Below are 23,534 nucleotides of genomic sequence, written 5' to 3' on the forward strand. Positions count from 1 at the left end.
TAAATACAACCTTATTTTTTGCTTTAAACTAAGCTGAAGCCCTGCAAAACTTGCTGAATTTTGTTTCCAAGAAAAAAGTACAATTACTTTTTGTTTCCATACCTGGTGGAAACCAAAAAGAATTATTAAGCCACTTCCCCCCTCCCTCTTCTTCTACCTGTTTTACCTTTCTTCTGATGTCAAGACTTTCACAGACTTCAGCAATTTGAGTTCTATTCTCACACTTTTAATACACTTTTTCACATGTAGTGGATCCTGCTAGCTAGTAGCACACTGTGCTCTTAAAAAATTTCCTCAGTAGTTTAAAAAAGAAGGCACGCGATTTATAAAACCTTGATTTTCCAATTTTGCTGTTTCCAAGTTTCTTGATGAAGAGAAGCCCTTTGGCTGAAGAGCAAGTCTTTACAAAGCTGAGGAAAGTGGATTTGTTTAGCCTGAAGAAAAAGAGGGTAGAGGAGCACCTTATCAAAAAGTGGGGGGGTTAGTCTGTTCTGCAAAGTGACAGGACAAGAGGAAATGGCCTCAAGTTGTGCCGGGGAAGGTTTATATTGGATATTAGGAATAATTTCTAATATTGGATATTAGGAATAATTTCCTCACAGAAAGGGTTTTCAAGACTTGGAAAAGTCTGCCCAAGAAAGTGGTTGAGTCCCTATCCCTGGAAGTATTTCAATGAGCTGTAGATGTACCATTTAAGGGGATTTGGGATTTAGGGATTTGGCAGTGCTAGGTTAATGGTTGGGCTTGATGACCTTAGAGGTCCTTTCCAATTCTATGATTCTGAGTGAGAACAGTATTGTAACCACATGCAATAGCAACATTGCTGATTAATTTGGACCAACAGCTGAGTACTTCACAGTATGACAGTACAGCACACTAAGGTTAAATATTTGTCTTCTACTCATAAGTTTTCTAGAAATTTTTCTTTGGTTACACATTGGGCTGTGTATCATGATTTGATAGACATAATGAACAGTACTTGTGTTTCTATGCTCATTTTGCTGCAGTGAGAAATAAAATATTATAGTCTCCAGCGTTTTGCAATGGAATTGCAATTGTGCTTATATTAAGGCACTAGTTTAAATTAATGAGTTCCTATCTATGTGTTTGTGTGGCTGTCACTGTTTGAAGAGCTAAACAAAATATCCAGATAAGCCTAAAATATTTCATACAGAGCCGGAGGCAGCCCACAGCTTCAAGGTCCCCAAAAACTTTAAAGCACAGAGGATTTCAATGGTGAGCTTAGTCTGACCCCCTGCCTCAGGCTTCTTGCTCAGCTGCCTTCTCCAAGAAATGCTTTGCACAGTGCTGCTCCATGATGAAGATTTCCAGACAAAACAATACATTTTTCTAGATGAAGCAATAACATTCACTGTATTGTGGTGTGTGTATTTGACAGCTAGACTTATAACAAAAGGAGAAAATTTATTTCTTTCATGGCATTCATTCTGTCTCTAATATGCCTGATCCGAGGCAGAGGTGCCTGCTCTGCAGCCCTTTCTCACTGACCTCTGCCACCATCCTTGGTTTGGGGTGACTGCTGAACAGCATGGGACCAAGAAAATGTCAAGAGCTGGGAGTTTACACATTGTCTGAAAACAAACATGACAACTGTATACAGGTGTATCTTGACTGAGGGGATGCAGGAGAACTTTAGAATAAAGCAATGTTTCAAATTGCTGTTAACTGAGGCAAAGACACAGCCTCCATCCTGATAAAGGCTTGGTCCTTGCAGTGAGGAATGGGTGCAAAGATATAAGTTCATATAGGAAACAGTTTCCAAATGGTAGGTATAGCATTAGGTGCCCAAGTGCAAGTTCCTGTCACATCTCTAATAAAACATTGCGCTGGAAAGATTTACAAACATATCTTTCTGTTATTCTGATTTCTGTAAGTGTAGCTCCTCTCTTCAGGACTGCTCTTAGTCTGGCAACTTTCCGTGATCCCTGCAACTAGAGGAAAACAACTCCCTTGTCATTCTCAGGGTTTTTCTCATCCCTGCTCTAGATGCAAATTCCTTATGTCCATGGGAGTTCTTGTTCCTTTTGTTTCAGGCTGTGTTCCTATAAAACATGTTGCACTAAGCTGCACATAAAGCTTTGCAGCTGTGAGTCCCAGTGCTGGTTGCCAGCTTGAAGCTGTGAAGCCTCCCTAATTTTAGTATGCCTAGGGCAAGCTTTCCTTGAGGAATCTCACTCTGGGCATCTAGGACAAAGCAATTATCCTAAATTAGAAGCTTAACATTACAGACCAGATCTTAGGAAGGTCTCATAAGGAAATCAGGAGCAGCAACAGCAAACAGTAACTGGCAAAAGTAAAAGCCACAGCAGAGCAAGCCAAGTTGGAGTTGAAATAAATAATCCCCCCCAGAGTTTACTGAACATGTCTTTACAGTGTCATTCACTTCAAAGTTAAATTATACTCTTCTGAAATCTTGACATTTATGGAATCAATACATACCAAGAGGTTGGAAAATAGGTGTGTAGATGATTCAGTACACTTTCAAGTACTGGCTTAGCTCACTAAAACTAGAAGAGTTTCTCTCACAGCATTTAGAGCTTCTAAAATTGCTTGTGTTACAATTTGCTAGAAGTTTCAAGTTATAAAGGTCTTTTGTGTCTAAATTCAGTTTACTATATGACACTAAAGGCTTGTTCTGCTGCAGTATGGTACTGACATTTTAACAATAGCGCCTTTAAGTGATGCAACATAAATTGTCACCCAACTTGGGTTTAAGAGATGTTATTTCAGAGACATGGGCATTTGTCATATGCCACTGCCATGAAAAATTCTTGAACGCACTTGCCGATGACATTAGAAAACAAAAGGAGGTTTTTTCTAGAATAAGGTTCTTATTCTAGAAAGAATGAACATTATTAAACACACTGAAGGTATTCAGTGTACATATTCCAGGTACACCTGGAAATTCTTTGTTCACTGATATTTCATGGCAGCTTTTTCCCCCCACTTATTTAACATGCCATATTTTCTTTCATAGATAATTTTATTACAGTTGGCATTTGACCTTTGGATTAATTGAAACTGAAAGGGCTAGAAAGTATTTGATATCTTCTTATGTCAATAGTTTCAATATTGATATTTTAATTAGCAAATAAGCAAAACAGTCCTCAAACTTGTCAAGATTTGCAGCAATGCTTATAGGAGGAATGTCGGTCAAAAAGCTGCTTGTTCCAACAGAAGTAGCTATGGAAGCATTAGGAGTTCTGTGTGTCTCATTTGCACTAGTGATCCTATCACCAACACCAGGAACTGAGCCTGGATTACAGATTTGTCCATCGAGACAAACAGCGGAATATCTTTTCCATCTTTTTCTGTTTGCAACAGGCTTTTGGGAATGTTGTCACATGCTTGTTCTCAGGTGAAACAGGGACTGGAAGACAAGCAGTTCACGAATGAGTCTAGTCTAGACTGAATTGAGGAGAAATTACATTTTCTTTTTTATTTTATTTTAATTAAAACATTATTAAAATTGTACCATTTTGGTTCTGGTTGCAGGAACAGGAACACACTCTTTCATTGCAAGCTATTTTTGTATTACACTGAATGCATCAACTTTGTGGGATATACTAGAAAAAAAATTAATTTCCTGGATGACATGTTGATACATAGATATAACTTATCTACTTAGTTTTAAGTAAAGGTGTATAGGAAATAATTCTTCAACTACAGGATCAGAACTACTTACATTTCTTTGGAATTTATTATCCAGTGTGACCATGAGCTGTCTGAGCCAATTTTGTTTGGAAGAGCACATAATACTTCTGAAATAATTTCTGGTCAGAGTATATATTGTAAAGAGGTTAATGCGAACACTGTAACTCCATTTTTTTCAGGCATTGTTCAATGAGGAGGGAACTTCCTGCTCTGTGAGACATCAGGTTTTTCAGTAGCCCTGGATATAACATGCTTTTAGTCTAAAGGGTTTTTTGTACCAGGTGAGATCCAAGAGTGCGATGATGCCTGCAGAGTGTTCAAGTCAGGAAGACCTCATGAGGGCTAATAGAAAGGTAACTTAGAGAGAAGACATCATTTTTTCCCCATAAAGACTCAATATAAAACAATGGAAAGGATACATACATCAAGCAGAGTATGGTACAAATAAACTATGGCTGTCCCAAAGTAGCTAAAATCAACTTCTCAATATCACACTCATTTTGTCCACGAAGAATCCTAAAATAACCATTTTCTCCCCAGGATTTCCCCCAGGAATTTGCAGCAATCTAAAAGTAAACAAAACAGGAAAATATTATCTTTTTTGATTTTAAAATATTATTTAAAATTCAGGGTCTAAAATGCAAAATGAATCTTTTGTGTTAGTCTCCTTCTTAAGGAACAGTCTCTCAGACTGGTGCACTGAGAATTAGCATGTATCTTTTTCTGATTTCTTAATATTTTGTTCCTTTTGTGGTTTGATCAAAATTTCATGTCCAAAATCAGGGTTAGTAAAAATGGAATAGTATTTCTACAAGACAGTTTGATACATTGAAGTAGAAATCATTAAATGAATATTCATACTCTTTACTGCGGAAAGTGGTTTTTGAAACAATGGTCAGAATTCCAACTGACCTGTTAAAGACACACCAAAAATATATATATATATAAAAGCTGACTTTTAAAAAATGAAGTTTTATCCAGGTAGCTATTGACATATTAAGCAACTTATTTTCTGATGGAGTCTCAGTAGTCTCAGTAGATTTTGTCTTTGATACCAGTGAAACTACCTACCATAAGCCCTGCCATCATCTATGTAAACACCAAAATACCTTCAGATGAACGCAGGAATAATGGGGTGAGCTGTTAGTCATAATACAAGTGATAAAATTTCACTTACTCTAAATGGCCCAAAGGAAGTGCTCTTAGTTTGATTTGGTTTAGTTTTGGGGGCTTATTCTGGTCGCTGGATAACAATTTCCAACACTGTTTAAAGAGAAAATTTGTCTTTTCCAAATTATTTAATAAATATTATTCATTAATTTTACTGACTTTCATTTGCAGGCATCAAAAAGAACTGCCTCTTCATAGAAATTTTTAATGACATTTGAAAAATTAAATAAAATTTGAAACAGAAAAGGCAGTGTAGGAAAAACTACAGGTATAGGTGGGATGAAACAGGTTTTGAAATTGAGGTAGGTGATGCAATAATTCGAGGGTCAGCATGATAAGAGTTGCCAGAGAGGGAATAGAATTATGCAGGACTCTTTAAGGTGAAGGAAAAAATTATATGCAGAGAGAGTGAATGAAAGTAAAGAAGCAGATTTTAGATGATCTCTGTTGTTGAGATCTTTTTTCTTCTGCTTCAAAACACTGTCCTAAGTATTCACTTACCCAAAACTTCTGTTTCTGTCCATTTTTGTCAGGTAATGCTCCCCACCTTTTAGAAAAGAATGGTACTTTGATGAAACAAGCAGTCAGAAAACACAAGCATTAGTTGTAATAATAATCAGTGTCAGAACAAAGCCTGAGTAACAAATTCTCATGATCAAAGTGAGGTTACCTGCTGACTTGCTAACTACAAGTGAAATTGCCATTAGTGGTTACAAAATGTTAACACAAGTCTAGTTTTAGTTTCTCATTGGAAAAACCTGTTTTCATTGACAGAATCTCTCTTCTGGAGAGCTTGCCTGCTGAACTGAACTGTGTAGGAATATTGAAACTAATGTGAGCACATTTCTTCAACTCAGCTGAAAATCCCTAGGAATATTTTTGTTAAAAGTCTCATCCAGCACCTTTACAGAAATAGCTGGTGAGCTGGGACTGAAAATATTCCTCACTTTTCTCAGATCAAATTGAACTGTTGACAGCCTAATCTGTTTCATTGCATGGGGCAGGGGGAGAGTTTGATGTTTTTGTCATCTTTGAGGGCATGCTAACTTTTGTGGAAATATCTATGAAATCATACAAGAAATTTTTCCCACCTGCCATCCCCACCTGCCAAGTGATGGGATTTTCATGGAGGTATAGCTGTAGCTGAACTGCTTAATACTCTGATTTTAGGCCTCACTTTATACACAGGGCAGAAGTTCCAACCCAATCACTTGGATGTTTCAGTGAGCAAGAGTTGCACTGCAACCTTAGGTAGTTATGTACACATGTTTTTTCTGCTGGAGCTTAAAGTGCTCTGTCTTTGTTTTAATTTATACAACATGCTTGTCTAGCTACTATTCACAGCTCTTGATGTTTGGATGCCTATGAAAGGGCACAAATAAACAGAAAACCAAAGATGTGAACTTTTAGAGGGTTTTCCCCAGTGTAAAGTATAATCCTAGGATGTATCAAATGCCATTGACAGGGTGTTTACTGGTATATATTCCATCAACACTGCCTGTTTGAGCTGTATTTGCAGTGCTCCAGTCATTTTCAAAGGCAACCAACAAAAATATGATGAGAAATTCACACAATGTGAATGGGGAAATTGGGATTTTTCAGTCATCCTTTTATTTGAAAAGCAACAGTGAAATCAACTCTCCTTAGTTAACAGTGAACCATCATTTACATAGAATGCCTGCGCTTTCAATAAAAGGGAAAAAGGGAAGGAAGACAAACTGGTGATGAGCAGAGAGATGAAGTGTGGATTGTAGTTGCAAGCAGAAATTGTAGCTACTGATCATTAAATTCAAGAAATCATAAAAACGTTTGCCATAATGACCCTGGAATGCAATTTTGTCTTTTTAAGAGACCTCATGATGCATTTTCTTTTCATTACCACATGAATTTTCAGAGATTATCAATAATTGCCATTACTTTGCCAAATATTTCCAATACAATCTGTCATGATCATATATTTTTTTAAAAAAAGTTATAGGCTTTTGAATTTTATATCAGACTCAGATTTACTTCTTTACTTATGGCCATTTTACTAAAAAATACATCAGCTGTAATGTGAAAGTCCAATATTTACATTAGTCTCAAAGACAGAGAAACATTGCCTTGAATTGATAATCATGTACTCCTGCATTTCGTCCTAGACATAATTGTTCTAGCTTGCCTGAGTATGATGATGACCAGTTCCCACAGGGTCACATTCCTGTGATTAAATGTTTTCCTAACATTTGTTATTTTTTAAAAGAGTCAACTTATAGTTTCATACATTGATAGGAATTCATTGAATCTTATAAATGTTTCTAAATAAAAGAAGACTTATAAACCAAGATAGAAAATGAAGCTTTTTTTATCCTTGACTATAACATATCCATTAATTTAGTTTCCCAGTGTTTGTGTCATAATAGATACATAGGCACTTGAGATATGTATTTTATTTACAGTTTAGAAAGAAGAGCTGCTTTCTCATTAATCAATGCTTATGCCTATCAATGCCTAATCATCAAATACCCTAAATTAAAATATAGAGTGCAGCCAGCAGGTCAAGAGAAGTGACTGATTTTCTTTTTTTTGACTGCTATTCTGTGTCCAGTGCCCAGTCTTCCTGCACAGGAAAGACATTAACAGGCTGGAACGAGACCAGCAGGAGTCCACTGAGATGTTTGGGGTCTGGAGCACATGATGCAATGAGGAGAGGCTGAGGGAGCTGTCTTTCTTCAGCCCCCAGGAGAGAAGGCTCAGGGCAGATATATTTGTTGTCTTCTTCTCCGCAAAGGGTGGGTAAAGAGAAGATAAACAGACTTTCCTGATACATTTTGGTGGTCCCCCCACTGCTCCCTTCCACATCCCCTACTTGAACCTTAACCTCCAGTGGAGGTAGTGATGGCTGCATCCAGCTTACTCTAGATAGCATTCCAGATCATTTTCCTTGCAGAGTAGCAGCTCAGAGAAAGTGTTGATTGGTCCCTCAAAATCTTCAAAACCAAAATTTAAAAAAAAAAAATTTAAAAACCATAATCCTGAAGGAGTTTAAGGAAGTAACTAAAGACACAGTGGAATTAGTTCCCAAGTGGAATTGACAGAGACTTTAAAGTGACACATTCTTGGACGACATCCTTAAAGAACAATATTGCATCTTCTGGAAGATGACCAAAATAATCTAATCACACTCTTTTGTTTGCTTTTATGATTATTCCAGCTTGATATTTACTCCAAATGAATGCCATTTTGAAAGCAAAGAGATGCTGAATCTTATTGGACTTGGACAGACAAGGAATTTCTCAGGGTTATTTTTGCAAAGCTTTAGATCGCTGATGTCCCTACCTTTGGTATTTTTTGGAAAACCTTTCAACCTTATGTCCTAATTTTCACTAGTTATTTTTCTCTCAGTAGCTGTTACAGTACTGTGATTTAGATTTGGAATGAGAGTGATGTTGATAATACACTGATTTTTTGGGTTTTGCTAAGTAAGGACTTTTTTTTTTTTTTTTTTTTGTCTCATGCTTTAATGGTGAAGAGGAATGTAAAATAAAGTAGGAGGGATCCTAGCTGAGACAGGTGGCTGGAAGTGACCAAAGAGATATTGCACACCACAGAATTCATGTCCAGTATATAAACTGGGGGAAGTTACCCAGAAACGCATCCAGTCTGGGTTCAGGAAGTGGGGTTCTGGTGTTGGTCAGCAGGTGGTGAGCAATTGTATTGTACAGCACTTCTTTTTCCCTTTTTATTATCACTTGCAATTATTATTGTATTTTACATTATTTTTGATTATTAAACTGTTCTTATCTCAATCTAAAAGTTTTACTTTGATTTTATCCCCCATTCCACTGGGAAGTGGAGGGGGAGAGATGAAGTTGAGAGAGTGACTGTTTAATTTCCAACTGGGCTTAAATCATTACTCTATTTCATATCCAAACTTTCCATTTTTATTTAGAAGAAAAGGAAAAGATTTTAAGAAATCATTAAGAAGGTATTTTTTTCAATTAATTACTGAAAATTACTTTTGAAAGGGAGTTTTCTTCTCTCTGGCAAAAATATTCCATGAGAAATACTCCACCTAGCTTTTCCAAAAGAAACTATCATGGTCTTCAATCAAAAATAACCTTGAATAAAAAAAAAGTAATTTCACAAAACCACATTCAATCCCCTTCAAGGAAAAAAAATAAGCAGTATGTTTCTATTTACTCCAAGGAAACCTGCTCCAAGTGACTCTGTGAAAAGAATTCTGTTGCTCTTTCAGATAAAAGGATGAGTTTTTGTGGTCTTATATAAAATTATTTTCTTAATTTTGTGTCCAATTTTATACAGTAGAGGCACCTTAGCTATCCTTTTCAGTAATAACTTTCCCTTGACATTATCTCTGTAGGAGCAAGCCCTGAATACACAACTCTGCCTGACAGGAAAAAAACTAGAATACAGAGACTGGTTCAGTAGTGTTACAGAGAATGGAAGTTGGTTTTATTTGAACATTTCCCAGTTTGTTTTTCAATAAACTACACCACTAAAATGTAGGTGGACTTCACAAGAAAAGCATAAAGAAATCTATTAGGAAAAAAGTAAGTGGATAATTAATCATCACGTAAAATAATTTTAAATTGGGAAATACAACCTAATACAACAAAAAGGGTTATTAGCAATGGCTTCAAAACTGAGGTGTTTTGGCAGATAACAGAAACTACATTCAAGTGTGCTTGCACTCACTTTTGTAGGTAAAATGCTCTTAACAACAAATACAGTGAAGACTTCTGAAGGGCGTGCTAAATAATATTATACAAATTGTCTCAAGACTGAAGACATGAACAGAAAACAAATACAGCCTTAAAAATAAAGAGGAATGGCAGGTTTTAGATCTCAAGCTAATTTTTGCAGGTTAGTTGCTATTAGTAGAAGTCAATGCTTTGCATTAACCAAGGACTTAAACTGCTTGATGGATACAAATATATGCAGTCCAAGAACTTCTCATCTCAGCTTCTTCCCCAGACCTGGTTGTCTAACTGTCATAATGCTATCACAGAAAAAACGGTGCAAGTATTGTGGGTCATGTCCTATCCTTAGTGCTGGATCAAAAAAGCCTAGTACACTTCAAAAATTAGCAATTTTAACTACTCAATTAGACAAAAGTTTAATTCTTAATCTTGTACTAAAAATAAGAAGGTTAGGGTCACTGACTTCTGTTCACCACAAGAGAAACCTTCTTAGAAAATGGTTTCTGGAATTGGAAATTGTAGTTTTGCGCAGACTTTTCAACATGAGAGGTGAGTCAAATTGAGTCAGTGAGCCAAGAGTTAAATCATTCCCACAGATCCCACAGATCTACTGTAATCAATTGTATGGGGGACAGTCTCATGGATTTAACTGCATGAATCATCAGACACTGTATCTTTTCTCCATGATCTCATCATGTATTTCTCTTTGCTATAAAATGTTTGAATGTTGCTGTTTAATTTTTAACTATAATACCTGATGTTGATTGCCTGACAATGAAAAAGTAATTATTTTTTTCCCCATGAAAGAAAAAGGAAACTCAAGCCCAGGTTTCTTTATTCAAGAACAAAACAGTTTGGGTTATGACTTTCAGTGGTTTAAGATGTTACTTGTTTGTAGTTATTTTGAATCTAAGCTCAAGTGAGGGCAACTGAGAGAAAAACATAAAGAAAAACTGTCTCCAAAGCCAAAACCCCAGATATTACTAACAGTAGTCAAGACTTTAGACTTTGGACTTTGGGTACGGGAATCATTTAATTACGTAGTAAATCACAAAATGTTGTTACTCTGTCTGGTTGTCTCCTCAACATTAAACCACAAGCTCTTTGCCTCACATATCAATTTTATCTCCATTAGTATGACTTTCTGTGTTAAACACTCAACCAATGTTTTTTCAGGGCACAGAAGTTTCAGTTTGGTAGTTGACTAATCCATTTAATCTGCTGCATTATTCCATTTAAATCTTTCAGTGAATTGCTAATTAAAATAGAGGGGAAATATGTTTCCAGCTAATGTACATCTCAGTGTCCTCTTATTAAAGCCTTTTGTCATTCTGAGCTCCTTCCAAGCGTTGAAAATTTATCTTGTTCATGAAAGATTATCAAGGCTTTTAATAATATTTGTTTGTTTCCTCCAAGCCTCTAAAGTGATAGTCCGTAGATTTAATTGCAGCCAAAGGCATGGGCTTTTGAGACCTTCCTGGATTTTTTCAGTGTCATGACTTCAGCAGTTGCAGCTTTTTAGTGACATATGGATCATATATTGTTGTTTGTCACTGATACTAAAGTGATTCAGAAATTAAAGTCTAAGAGATTTGTCTGAACAAGCTGCAAACATTCAGGATGGGTACTTTACTTCACTAACTTTGAAGAGATTTGTTTGAACTAGAACCACAGCTACTCCATCCAATGTACTTCCTTGACTGAACTGTACTTTCCTTACCAAACAGACTATGGCATTTTATACCAACAAATCTGTCCCAGGTTTTCTTTTCCTATAGACATCACAAAAATAACTTGCAACTTCCCCTTTGCAGAACAACGGAAGTCAGTCTAAACATTTAAAATCCTTCCAGTACAATGATCAATTGAGCAGTTTGTATGAGCATTTCTGGTTTTGTACAAATAGCTCTTGCAGGCATCACCAAAATGTATTTGCATTTTATCACTCCATTGCCTTATATGTTGCACAATTCACGGGCAATTTAAGGCATTTTCAAAAATGTTTCTATGAGATTACAAATATCATCTTAATAGGGTCAGTCATTATTATGGCTGCCTTTTACAAGTATTGAATGTCTTTTATGGAAGGGACTGTAAATAAAAATAAGCCTACAATAAACCTCAACCGAAAAAAACATGCATATTTTATCCTATCAGCATGTCTCTGCTCCTTTTTGTCTCACCAAGAGCCATCTCAGCTAGGCAAAATGCAAATATTCATCAGTGTTTTATCTGAAGGACAACTATGATAAGATTCCCATGAGTTTTTTATTGAGGTCACGGAGTCTAAATTTTCCTTTGCTTCCAAGCTGTGTATGAGGGACAAAGAACTTACACCCACAGTACGTGATGGCTCAATCCTGAAAACATTAAAATTTATACAATGAAGTGGTTTAGAGTTCATGATGCAGAATCACATTTTATGGCTGGATTTATCATTGCTAGAAACACCTAGCTCAAAGCTCCAACAGCCTCCAACTTGACAAAATCTAATTCAGTTTTTACAGTTAAACAGGTCTGCAATATTTTATATGACACAAACTTGGAAACCACAACATTTCAACATTTGTACCTTAGACAATTCCAGGACTGGTAATTCTTTATACTGTTGGATCCATTGGATACTTCAGTAATATTCAAATTAAGTAAATTAGTTTGTAAGAAAATGCATTCCCCCCATATTAAACTCTGAAGAAGTCTGAGTTTTCTTATATAATATAATCTTCAGTTTTCTTCTTTTTCCTTCATTCAAGTTCTTTTTCAGTACATCAGATCATTTGTCTTTCCTCCTTCTCAGTGTTTACCACTGAACATTCAACACAAATCTATCTTAGTCAAAGTCCTCAGATTTTGCTCATAGTGGCCCCTTGCCTAAGGGTTGCTATCTTTTCTTTCCACAGCCTGTCAGTTCCCATTTAAATCAGCACAGAATCCACTCCAGCACAGAAATACAGAATCACAGAATACACTGACTTGCAAGGGACACACAAAGATCATTAAGTCCAACTCCTGGCCCTGCACGGGGCACCCCAAGAGTCACACCATGTGCCAGAGAGAATTGTCCAAATGCTTCTTGAACTCTGTCAGGTTTGGTGCTGTGACCACTGCCCTGGGGAGCTGTTCCAGTGCCCAACCATCCTCGGGTGAAGAACATCTTTCTAATATCCAGCCTAAACCTCCCCTGGCACAACTTCAGGCCATTCCTTTGGATTCTGTCACTGATCACCACAGAGCAAAGATCAATGTCTGCCCCTCCTCTTCCTTTCACAAGAAGATGTAACTGCACTGAGGTCTCCCCTCAGTCTCCTCCAGGTTGAACAGACCAAGTGACCTCAGCTGCTCCTCACACAGCTTCCCCTCTAGGCCCTTCCCCATCTTTGTTGCCCTCCTTTGGACTCCCTCTAATAGTTTAATATCTTTCTTATATTGTAGTGCCCAAAATTGCCCCCAGCACTCAAAGTGAAGCTGCCCCAGTGCAGAGCAGAGTGGAGCAATCCCCTCCCTTGCCCAGCTGGCCATGCTGGGCCTGATGCCCCCAGGACAGGGCTGGCCTTCCTAGCTCCAGGACACTGCTCACTCATATTCAACTTTCAGCCAGCCAGGTTCCCCAGGTCCTTTTCTGCGGCACTACTTTCCAGCATCTCATTTCCCAGTCTGTCTGTACATCCAGGGTTGCCTCATCTCAGGTGCAGAATCTGGCACTTCCCCTTGTTGAACTTCATGTGGTACATGTGGTTGGCACTTTAGTTATCTCCTCCTCTCTCCCACCTCAGCCATCACTTCATTCTCTGGTGCCATTCTTGCACAATCACTCATCTGGGTAGGTTATTCTGCACAAATGTGGAACAGCTCCTCTTAGGGAAGAGTTGTCATCACCCTGTGCTTGCAGCAAGCAGACTTCACAGCCCTCCCAACACCTGGACTCACAGCCTCACAGCAGCTCATTCCGGAGCTAAAGTATTCAAATTGCACTGCAAATTTTACTGCCTAATGTTATTGGTTTCTCATGGCTGTTACCTTAAATACACATACAAAAACCAACACTTACCATCTGTCCTCCATAAACATATTTTCCTAATTTAGTGCTCCATTTTTCTACACTAAATTCCAGTTTCTCTTTTTAATTGCTTCACAATATTCTCTATAATCATATGATCAGGAGTTTTCCCTTTATTAGCCTGAGTCAGTACTTTTTGCAGCAGTATCAAAGATGATCTGGCATAAGCCTGCTGCTTCTGTTTGCTTCTATGCCACTATCAAGCACACTCTTGTAGTCCATAGCCAGCAGTTTCCACAACCATGAAGGGCATTCCAATACCCTTCATGAAGATGTCATCACAAGCACAAAATGCACCTTATTTTGCAATTTTATGTTCTGGAGTACTCAGTAATCTTCCTAGCACACATTGAATCATTACTTATATGATATTCTAGACCACCAATAAAATATTTGCTTGAGATTCTACAATCATTTTTCTGTGTATTCACTTAGTGATTTAATAAATTCATCTTTGCATATGCCCTCCATGGCAAAGAATAAAGCCTTGTGGCGTGTTCAGTAATTCAAGCATATTCATTATTAGACACTAGTCTTCTTAACATAGAGGCCTTGGTCTACACTTTAGAGGAAATTCACTAGTGTACTTCACACATGCTTCTGAAGCAGTTTTCCATATAAAATCAGCAGCATCTCAGCAGCAGTTGGTTTCTATTCAGGGCACAGAGAGCCCAGACTGTTGTGCCAGTAAGCTATGTAATTTAAGTGGGAGGTCACTGTCAATTTTCATGTTCCTATTTACATTCTGTTTGGTGGCAAATTTGAAGAAAATTATATCAACTTTGTTCACAACTTGGTATGTACTTGGAATATTTGTGAATACCCAACCAAGTATTTTAATATGGTGTATATATATGTGTGTATATTTTTTTTTAATATGTGTGTGTGTATGTGGGTTTTAACTATAATTATACAGGGTTTAATGGTTTATTCTATAAACATTACATTTTAAGTTTTTGAACAAATATAAGAGTAGATTAAGAGATTATAGGTTCACACCTCTTTTCAATACTCTCAAAAATTCATAGACAAGGCAAAAATGAAACATGAGTCTTATGCTGGGAGCTAGCAGTGTTCCATGTGTGACAGTCAAATTGGGTTACAAACTGGTCATTGTTGTTTTATTGCACTCATGACTGGCAGAGAAAAAGGGTAAAGGAATGTGCTTTACTCACCCAAGGAGTTTGACTGAATGAGTTTTCCATTTAGATCCTGCTTTCTGGGAGTGTCGATATATTCCCTCTTTGTAAAGGAAAAAATCTTCATACACTTTCATTATAGCTGAAAAACAATAGGAAAAATCACCACAGTCAGAAAACATAACCTCTATTATTCTTTGCCCCTTCCATTTGACCAGTGAAATTCTTGTGGATGGGACTGCATTAAGTGTACTTTGTAATTCCACTAAAAGCATCAATTTATCAGAAATGCCTTGCTGTGAGTGAACCAATATAAATACTTCAACAGAGCTCTCTCTAAGGTCTCTTATCAAGTTTGTTAGTTTTCCTTGTCATGGAAACTTCCTTTCACTGACTTCTTCCAATGCAGTGAGAAGAAATATTGCCTCATGAAGACTTACATAAATTTTGAAATCTAATTCAAAAAAATTAATTTCCCCAAGGTTCATATATAAACTACTCAGTTCTAGTTAGTATATGCATATTCAAGAAAAGTATTTAACAGAAAGTGAAATATGGTGGAGTGAAATGCCTTTTTCTGAAACTTAAATTTCATCAAATACACAATAATCTCCTTAAAGAAAATTAGATTGCTTGTACATGTATAAATTGTGACAGTTAAAAGTGTGGAAAAAAATCACCCCATTTTTCATAACAGTGAAAAAGTGAACATTCATAACTGGTGAACTGAAAATTTTGTGCAAGAGAATAAAGATTACAAGTTGCATTTTATACCCATTTATTATTTCTTAGGAGCATCATTCATTTATTAAGAAAATAGTTCTGGGTTTCTTTTCCACATATGTTCTGCCATCTTAGTACCATTTGCTTTATGGTGGCATACCAGATCCAGAGAAATGAAACTATTTTTCAGTCTACATTACCTTTATATTCCAGTGAATTAGAAGTATTAAGTATAAGTTTCATTCCATCTCATTTATAGCTTGTTATTTTAACTGCCACACAGCTTGGAATATGAGAATTAGTGAAATCCAGTTCCTAAAGTCTTGCACCTTAGGAGTCCCATAAAGTACATGTTTCATTGACCATTTTTTATGTGGTTGGATAATATATGTGCCTGGTATAGATCTGCAGTATCCAGTAAGTTGACCTCATGCTGCCATTTTTTTCTGTATGGCATACTTAAAATTGTTTTTTCCTACATAATATTTTCAAAACTTAAAGGAAATTAATTATCTTTACAACAACCTCTGTCATATTTGGCTGAAAATATTAAACAGTCAAAAATTTTAGGAGATGAGAGAGAATTCTCAAAACATGGTGAAATTAGGCCATTTGCCTTGCCACGGACGAGCCTGATATTGTGCCCCTTCCCCATCACATCTTGGTTGAAGCTCTGGCAATGAGACCTGATGCTCCTGAGCAAAGACTATCCTTCCTCTCTGAGAAAGGGGAGTCCCATCTGATGCCAGCATGCCTGGTGCTTAGGCCATTCCATTGTCAAAACCCCCCAGCATTTTAGCTGGGACACCAGCCATGGAGCCATGTATTAACAGACTCAGCCCATCTGTTTCCTCCTTCAACTGTAAGTACAGAGGAGAACATAACTGGTGCCCTAAATGAGACACGTTCTTGTCTGTGAAGAGATATCATACCTAAATTTTTTCCATTGAAATTAAGTAGAAATTTTTGAAGTGTATTTCCAGAATAACTTTAGTTTATGAACTTTAGTTTAGTTTATAACTTTAGTTTATAGAATTGTATCCATGATTATATATTATCTATACATTGCACGTCTGGTCGCGTGTGTATATGTGAGTAAATATATATACCTATATACATGTAATACCTTACAATCAGGAGCTAAATAATGGCATAGTCTGGAGTTAGAGTGGTCTGTGTGCATGAAGTACAGGATGGACAAGGATTATGATACTTCTAGATCTAGCACTGAGACATTTTTATTTATTCAGTGACTTTGTCCTGATACACACTGTGACTTGGACAGGACAAGGTGACCACAGTCCATCATCTAATTTTGTTCCTTCTCACACAGGAAAGACTGCATTTCACAAAATGAATAGATTAATTATTAATGAATCAGAAAAGGCAGTGATTTTCATAAGATTTACTATAGTTCATGCCTGAGCTACTTCAGTTGTTCTGAGCTTGTCAGATTTATGCATATAGATGCAGCAGATTAAAAGATTGATTCCACTATGGATTCCCCTGCATAAAATTCTTAAATAGGAATTTTTGTCTCTTTTTAATCATACAAAGACATGAGAAATGAAAACTAGTTGCCACAAAAGGAAACAAAATTTAGTGCTCTATATATTAATACAGCCTAGTGCTTTCTACAGATAATTTTCTTCATCTTTTTACAGATTCACTTTCTTTAGCAAATATAAACTTTTTTCCCAAGATCATAACATCTGAAATTGTAAGTTTTGTGGGGCAAAACTCTGATGTATTGCAAACAATGTGTGAGCCTTTCTTTTAATTGAGACTGATTAATGTGTCAGAGAGGATAATTTTCCTACATCAGCATTATAATCATCAGAGTATTTCCTAAAGCCCATGAAAAAAAAAAAAAAATGAATGGGCAATATTAGGATTGTCCATCTGAATGTTTTCAAATTATTGGTGAAATTTCACTATGTTTACATGAAAATAGATTTCTTAAAAAAACTAGTATTTAATCTCTGAATTAAAAAATGCAAATTGCTCGGTTTCTGTACCATGTAAGACAATGACATAGGTCAGAGAGAAATTGTCATTCAAACTTGATAGCTGTATAGCATAAAATCTTCATTACATTTCTAAACCTACTGCTTCACAGTTGTTAAAAAAACGTATTTTTTTCTTAATCTTGAATATATTCAAAAATCAAAATCCATTCATCATTATGATCTTTAAAGAATCCTGAATATTTCCCAGGTATTAAACATTGCTTAGTACATTAGATAAGACTGCCCCTAAGCACTTTGTAAGTTCTTCAGGAATGACAAGTGAATAAATAATGAAAAACCTTCTTCAGTATTTGAAGATCATTTGCAGGAAAAAGTATGATATGGTTTTAAAATTAGACTTTTACCCTGGTTGAATTTGTAATATGGAAAGACAGGAGAGGATTAGTGACAAATCACATGGTCATAACTGTGATTCATTTAAAACTCATATTATAGCCAAAAGAAAAAACAGCAAGTGTTTCACTCAGTGATGCATACTCTCAGTTATATGTCGTCATGTAGATCTTGATTTTTCTACAAACAGCATTACCTTAACCTGATACACAAAAGCATTAATTTTTTTTAATATATGAATTGTTGAATGACTGAATCCTAACAAATGGTTGAATATTGATTTTTTTATGTATAAAATTTCATACTAGAAAAATGTTTGAGGTTTGAAACTATCTTGAAAATCCTAAATTTTAGCATTTTCTAAAGCTGGCAGAAAATACTATCTTTGCATCTAGATCAAATGCAGTGTGGGAAATAATATTTTCCTTGAGCAAAGAGAACAAAAAAAAAAAAAAAAAAAAGACTGATGATGTTGATCTTGTTAAGTCTGAGCTTCAGACTTAATTGCAGCTGCCCACATAAAGAGGTTTAAGAAGTAATTTTCACTACATGATGCACCAAAATTAATTCTATCTAATAATCAAAACCATTTGAATAATAAATTGAAGATTATGATAATTTCTGACATAATTAAAGGCAGTAGAAATGCAGAAGTCCCCTGAAGTAAAATTCTTTGGTTTGGCATCAGCCAGCCATCCAAGAATGCTGGAGATCCTGGACTATGACCTTTCTCCCTCATCCCAAGCCGCACATCCATCAAAATCTCTAGTTACACTGGCCTGGGCTGTGAGCAGGAATCTGCATTTTCAGCTGGTGCCAGCACCACACATGACCACAAATGGACAGTATCCAGGGTAAAAAAAAAAATGTTTGCAGTTCCCTACTCAATGCTGAAGTCTTTTTTTATGACCTCTGAGAAGTCAGGGATCTTCATTGCAGAGCTCAGTAGAAAAATTCAAAACTGGTAGGCATCAGCAAGAGCATTTGGGCTCTGAAGTGAGAAATTCTGGGGTGTTTCAGTACTGAATGATCTGCTGGAAGGCCCAAATAGTTCAGCATTACCTTCAGAGGAGAGCAGGTCTGGTGGGCTGGCCTTAGCTGTGGTGTAATCAACCCCAGCCCTACAGAACCAAGTTTGGCTAACATTTAATTCCACCTGCACAGCAACAAATTGCTATTTCACCAATGGCCAAAGAACTATCATGAAAAAAGGCACAGAGATTTCCTGCACACAGATTTTGCACAAATTTTCAACATATCCAGCACAAGGTCATTTTATTCTGATGCAGTCATGCTGCCTTCAGGGCCACTATTTACCCACCAAATGTCCCTGGATGAGCTACAGTGCATATGACCAGTTTCTTCACTGTGGCATATAATTTGTATTTTCTAATATTTTGATACAAGTTCATTGCAGAGTCTATTTCAATAAGGTTATGATCTAAACTTACTATACCTTGCACTGGTCCTCTGTCCTTGATTTCTTTCATTATATCAGTTTCCTGAGAGGAGGTGAGAGCAGCAACAGAGAGAGCAAGGGAAGATTACATTTATTAAATAAAATTCAAACTCATACTAATTTATCATTGTGTGCACATATATATAGTATAAATATACCTTTGTACCCGTATTTCTGCTGGAGAATATTTGGTTTACCAAATTAACAAAGCCTTCAGAAACATGTTTAAGAAGAACAACTGCAGTGTTATGACTGCATGCTTTCTTTTTTATGTCTATGGAACCACAAAGTATCAACTTTAAAGAAATTACGTACAACTGAGAAACTATAAAGAATTTCAACTCATACGAAAATTCAAAGGCAACATAAAGGAAAAGTCACAGCTCTAGTCTTGAAGTTAAGTGAATATATTTTAATCAAACCTCAAAGGAGTAAAATTGTTGAGACAACAGATGAATTTCATGAACTTACTTTTGAGGATACCCTGTAGTGAGAGGCACACCGGTATAATCGATTGGATTTTTCAAAAGCATTGGGACATGGCCCATTTGTATGGTTTTTTCCATATTCACTTGACACATAACACTGATTTTCAGCTGATGGCCCCAGGTGTTTGTTCCAAAATGATGGATAACAAGCATATGATACAACCCTGTTCAGGTAGTTAAAAAAAAATTATAAGAAGCTCGCTCAAAAATTTTTGCCATTTTACTTCAAGCTGTTAATTATTTTGCAAATATAATTTTTCATGTAATATTCTTCAGGAATGTGTATGGTATATCTTCAGCTGGATGGCATTTCGTTCAATTGATATACATGATATTTATGATTAAGCTTCCATTACAGTAGTCCTCTCCCCACCCTTCTTCAAAGAGAGATAGGCTAAAAAATGTGTTTAGTAACTGTCACCTGGTACATTCATCTTATTAATGATGCATGAAATTTCACACTGAAAAAGATCAATAAATTACCAATGTTGTCAATGGGCTTCATTTTTCAAAAATGGCCTGTGAAATGGAATACGTGGAATACTGTTAGACATTTCTGAAACAATATACACATTTCTGAGTTAATGCCATGCAGGCCTATGAGAGGGTTTCTTTTACAGAGCATAATTAAATATTTTAGTGAAGCAGAATACTTTAAAATAGTCAGACCTATAAAAAGCATTTGTATTTAAGTAGCTCATCAATTATACTGGGCTTTCTGAATCTGAGGAACTGAACACTATATTTCTACACAATATTGTATAACTCCATATTGCATATACTTAGCTGTATACTTAGCTGTCAGGAATTTTACAAGATATATATATACTTTGCTGTCAGGAGTTTTACAAGACAAGCCTATATATGCTTCAGCTGTTTTGAATAAGACATCGAATTTTACCATTAGCAGTTGGTGATAGAAAATCTGAGAATATTTTCTTCTTTCTACCCAAAGTAGACCACATGCACACAGTAGCAAAATGGAGCTGTGTGGTAATCCCAATAAGATCTCTGAACTGAGAGTCACAGTCACATTTGAATCTTTTCACCAAGCACAGTTTCTGCAGCCCTGATTAACAAAATTGAATAGCTTTCTGCTGAAGCAGAATTTCATATGCACTGAAGCATATTGTCATATGTGCTGAAGCATCAGCACAACAGTCAACATTAAAAACACTGCAAGGAGAAGACCCTTCCAAAAGAGTCATTGAAATAAAACAGAAATAGATGTGAATAGGTTTATATGCACAAATATAGGTACATATATACAAAAATAATGTTAGAAACAAGCAGGATCGAGGGCCGACCAGGAAAACTCTGTAGTGTGTTCATACATTCTTGACAGAATTCATTTGAAGTCATGTTTTTGTGCTCAATCTAATGAATTTTTTGTGGATTCATTGCATTTATATATTGGAATTGTGAGATAAGAAAATAATCCTAAACATTAGACTAAGTTATTTGCAAGTTGGCTAATAACAATAAGATCTTTCTCATAACCCACATCTGCCAAGAGCCCAAGGTACAAATCAGATTAAGCCCTATTGTGATTGGAAGCACTATTTACATTAATGTCTAACTTCTATACCACCTGAAAATGAAGTGTTTCTTCCTGATTCTTGATGAATATAACCTTTTTGTTTTTCTTATTAGTTAAAATAGATGCTTTCAAAGACATTTATTTCTCCCAAATTATGACCTGTAATGAAGCACTTAAAACTAATGGCAATTAGCAATAGAATACATATATGTTCTTTAATTAATGGAGGAAGACAAAAAGAAAGTGATATTTAAACAGTGATTCAGCTCCATTTACAGCAGATATCACTGTTAATTGGGTGTTTAGTGATTCTGAAAAGTCAAGTCTCAGCACTGGCCTAGCTTCCTTGAGCTTTATGGAAATTTTTTTTCTGACTTCACTAGGGATAGTTTAGGTCAGCACTTGATTTTTCTGGACATGTGTCAAAACCCTAAGCTGAGCACACTCCAAAAATCAAAACAGCAGAAACTTTAAACAGCATTGAATGCCTCTGTGATAATTTACAAGACCCCATAGAAAATCAATGTGTTTTCTCCCTATTGCAGGGTATGGAGATAATGACACAATGATTGTAATATAACGATTCCTAAAAATAAGTCACCCGAGAGTGTGTGGAAGCAAGGACTGTTTGACAGGGCTCATTCTACTTCTAACTTGTAGACCAATTTCCAATTTTTTTTCATTGTCACAGGGAAAATGTTATGTGGTTTAGCTACAAAACTGATTAAATTATGAGAGATTCAACATTAGGCTAGATGGACACTTTTCAGACCCAGAAGTGCAGTTCATGTGTTCTTCCAGTATCTGTTCTAAAGATATTTGGATATTTCCCTGTATGTGTTTATTTGTTTCTGGAAATGTTGGAATGGGTTTTGAAATATCATCTGAACTTTGAGGAAAGAAAAGCAGAATGTAGAAATGCTTATAAAAATACGTAAGTAGGAATACTTTCATGTGTAGCACTTTGATGATAAATCAATGATCAGGGATAAAAATGGGTAGCAAGCAAAGGTCTCTCATAGCACAGTGGTGTTGCACATGTTGGAGCTAGCTCCATGGCAACAAAAAGCATAATCAATGACTAAGAAAATAATCCTGGATTGCTGAAATTTGTTGGAGATTTAGATAATTTCCAAAAATTCATGATGGTTTTCACAACTGCCCTTCAGATTTTTCACTGTTGCAAGAGGCTGGTGAATAATATGAGGCTGAGCAATAAGCAAGTACTTGGGAGTGTGGAGGTGAAAAGACAGTTCACAGGTGTGCTGTGTGAGCTGAGGTGCTGTGGCTCTACATTTCCAGGCTCACATCATTCAGAAATCCTGCTCAGCACACCACTGTCTCACTGCTACTGAGTCAGGTCAAACATAATGTTATTGCATTCACACCAGAACAAGCTCCTGCGAGGGTACAGCTAGGTTGATAATGAAGTGCCTTGTACAGCTTCAGCCTGCCTTGCTTTTCTTTTTTTTTTTTCTTATTTTTATAAGCTAACTCTTTTATACTTAAATTTCTTCTGCATAACAGGCCATGCCACTAACCGCAGTGCTAAGGTCAAAATAACACTATGTTCTGGCATAGTAAGAATTTCATTATTATGGGGTTAATGGTAGTTGTACCAGGCAGAGGGAATAGAAAACCAGGAGATTGTCCTATTGCTGCATTCTTTACACTTTTCCTCTAAAAATAACACGGTCCAACTGTTTTAGAGATAATGCTCATAAAAATTATTCTCACTTCTCTTATCTATGCCAGCAATTCTTGCGCTCCTGTTTTTAACAGGCAAGAAAACAGTCCAGAGAGAAAAAGATGCAATTACTCTCTCAAAAACATGAGTTACTGAGTAAAATGCAACTGTTCTTCTAGTTACAGAAAAGTATTGCAGTTTAAAAGTGCTTACAATTAAACTGTCAAGATATAACTTTCATTTCTTCATTAATGAAGCCTTTTCCCTTAGGTCCTGAGGTGCTGAGGGGCCTTTGCTAATCACTCAGCTGAAGGATCTCCTTCTTAAAACCTAAATGAAAGGTTGTTTAGTGTTGAAACCCTGAGAGAAAAAGGTAGAGGAGCACTTGAAGTAAACTCTCCCCATAACAATACAAAGTCCTTGTCACATCAGAAATACTTTGACACACTTGCAGAAAGCAGAATTATCACTTGTGTAGTGTGACAGGTCTTCTCCTGAATCCCCAGAGTGCCATGTCAACTATGACACAT

General features: G+C 36.3%; 1 protein-coding gene across 3 annotated transcripts in view; it reads right to left on the reverse strand.

The window, feature by feature from the left end:
* The window catches only part of TINAG (tubulointerstitial nephritis antigen), a 41,209-nt gene that overhangs the window by 3,240 nt on the left and 14,435 nt on the right, over nucleotides 1–23,534 (reverse strand). The window contains exons 7-11 of one of the 3 annotated variants that reach the window (XM_021551173.2): nucleotides 19,761–19,941; nucleotides 19,287–19,332; nucleotides 14,781–14,886; nucleotides 5,347–5,392; nucleotides 4,099–4,241 (exon numbers count right to left, since the gene is read on the reverse strand). In XM_021551173.2, coding sequence (XP_021406848.1) covers nucleotides 4,125–4,241; nucleotides 5,347–5,392; nucleotides 14,781–14,886; nucleotides 19,287–19,332; nucleotides 19,761–19,941 — 496 coding nt within the window. In that variant the 3' untranslated portion in view covers nucleotides 4,099–4,124. Of the gene's footprint in view, nucleotides 1–3,434; nucleotides 4,242–5,346; nucleotides 5,393–7,743; nucleotides 7,815–14,780; nucleotides 14,887–19,286; nucleotides 19,333–19,760; nucleotides 19,942–23,534 lie in introns of those variants that run through there. The other 2 variants (XM_021551172.2, XM_021551175.3) reach the window with 2 other exon arrangements.

Source organism: Lonchura striata, chromosome 3 (genome assembly GCF_046129695.1).
Source record: "Lonchura striata isolate bLonStr1 chromosome 3, bLonStr1.mat, whole genome shotgun sequence".
NCBI lineage: Eukaryota > Metazoa > Chordata > Aves > Passeriformes > Estrildidae > Lonchura > Lonchura striata.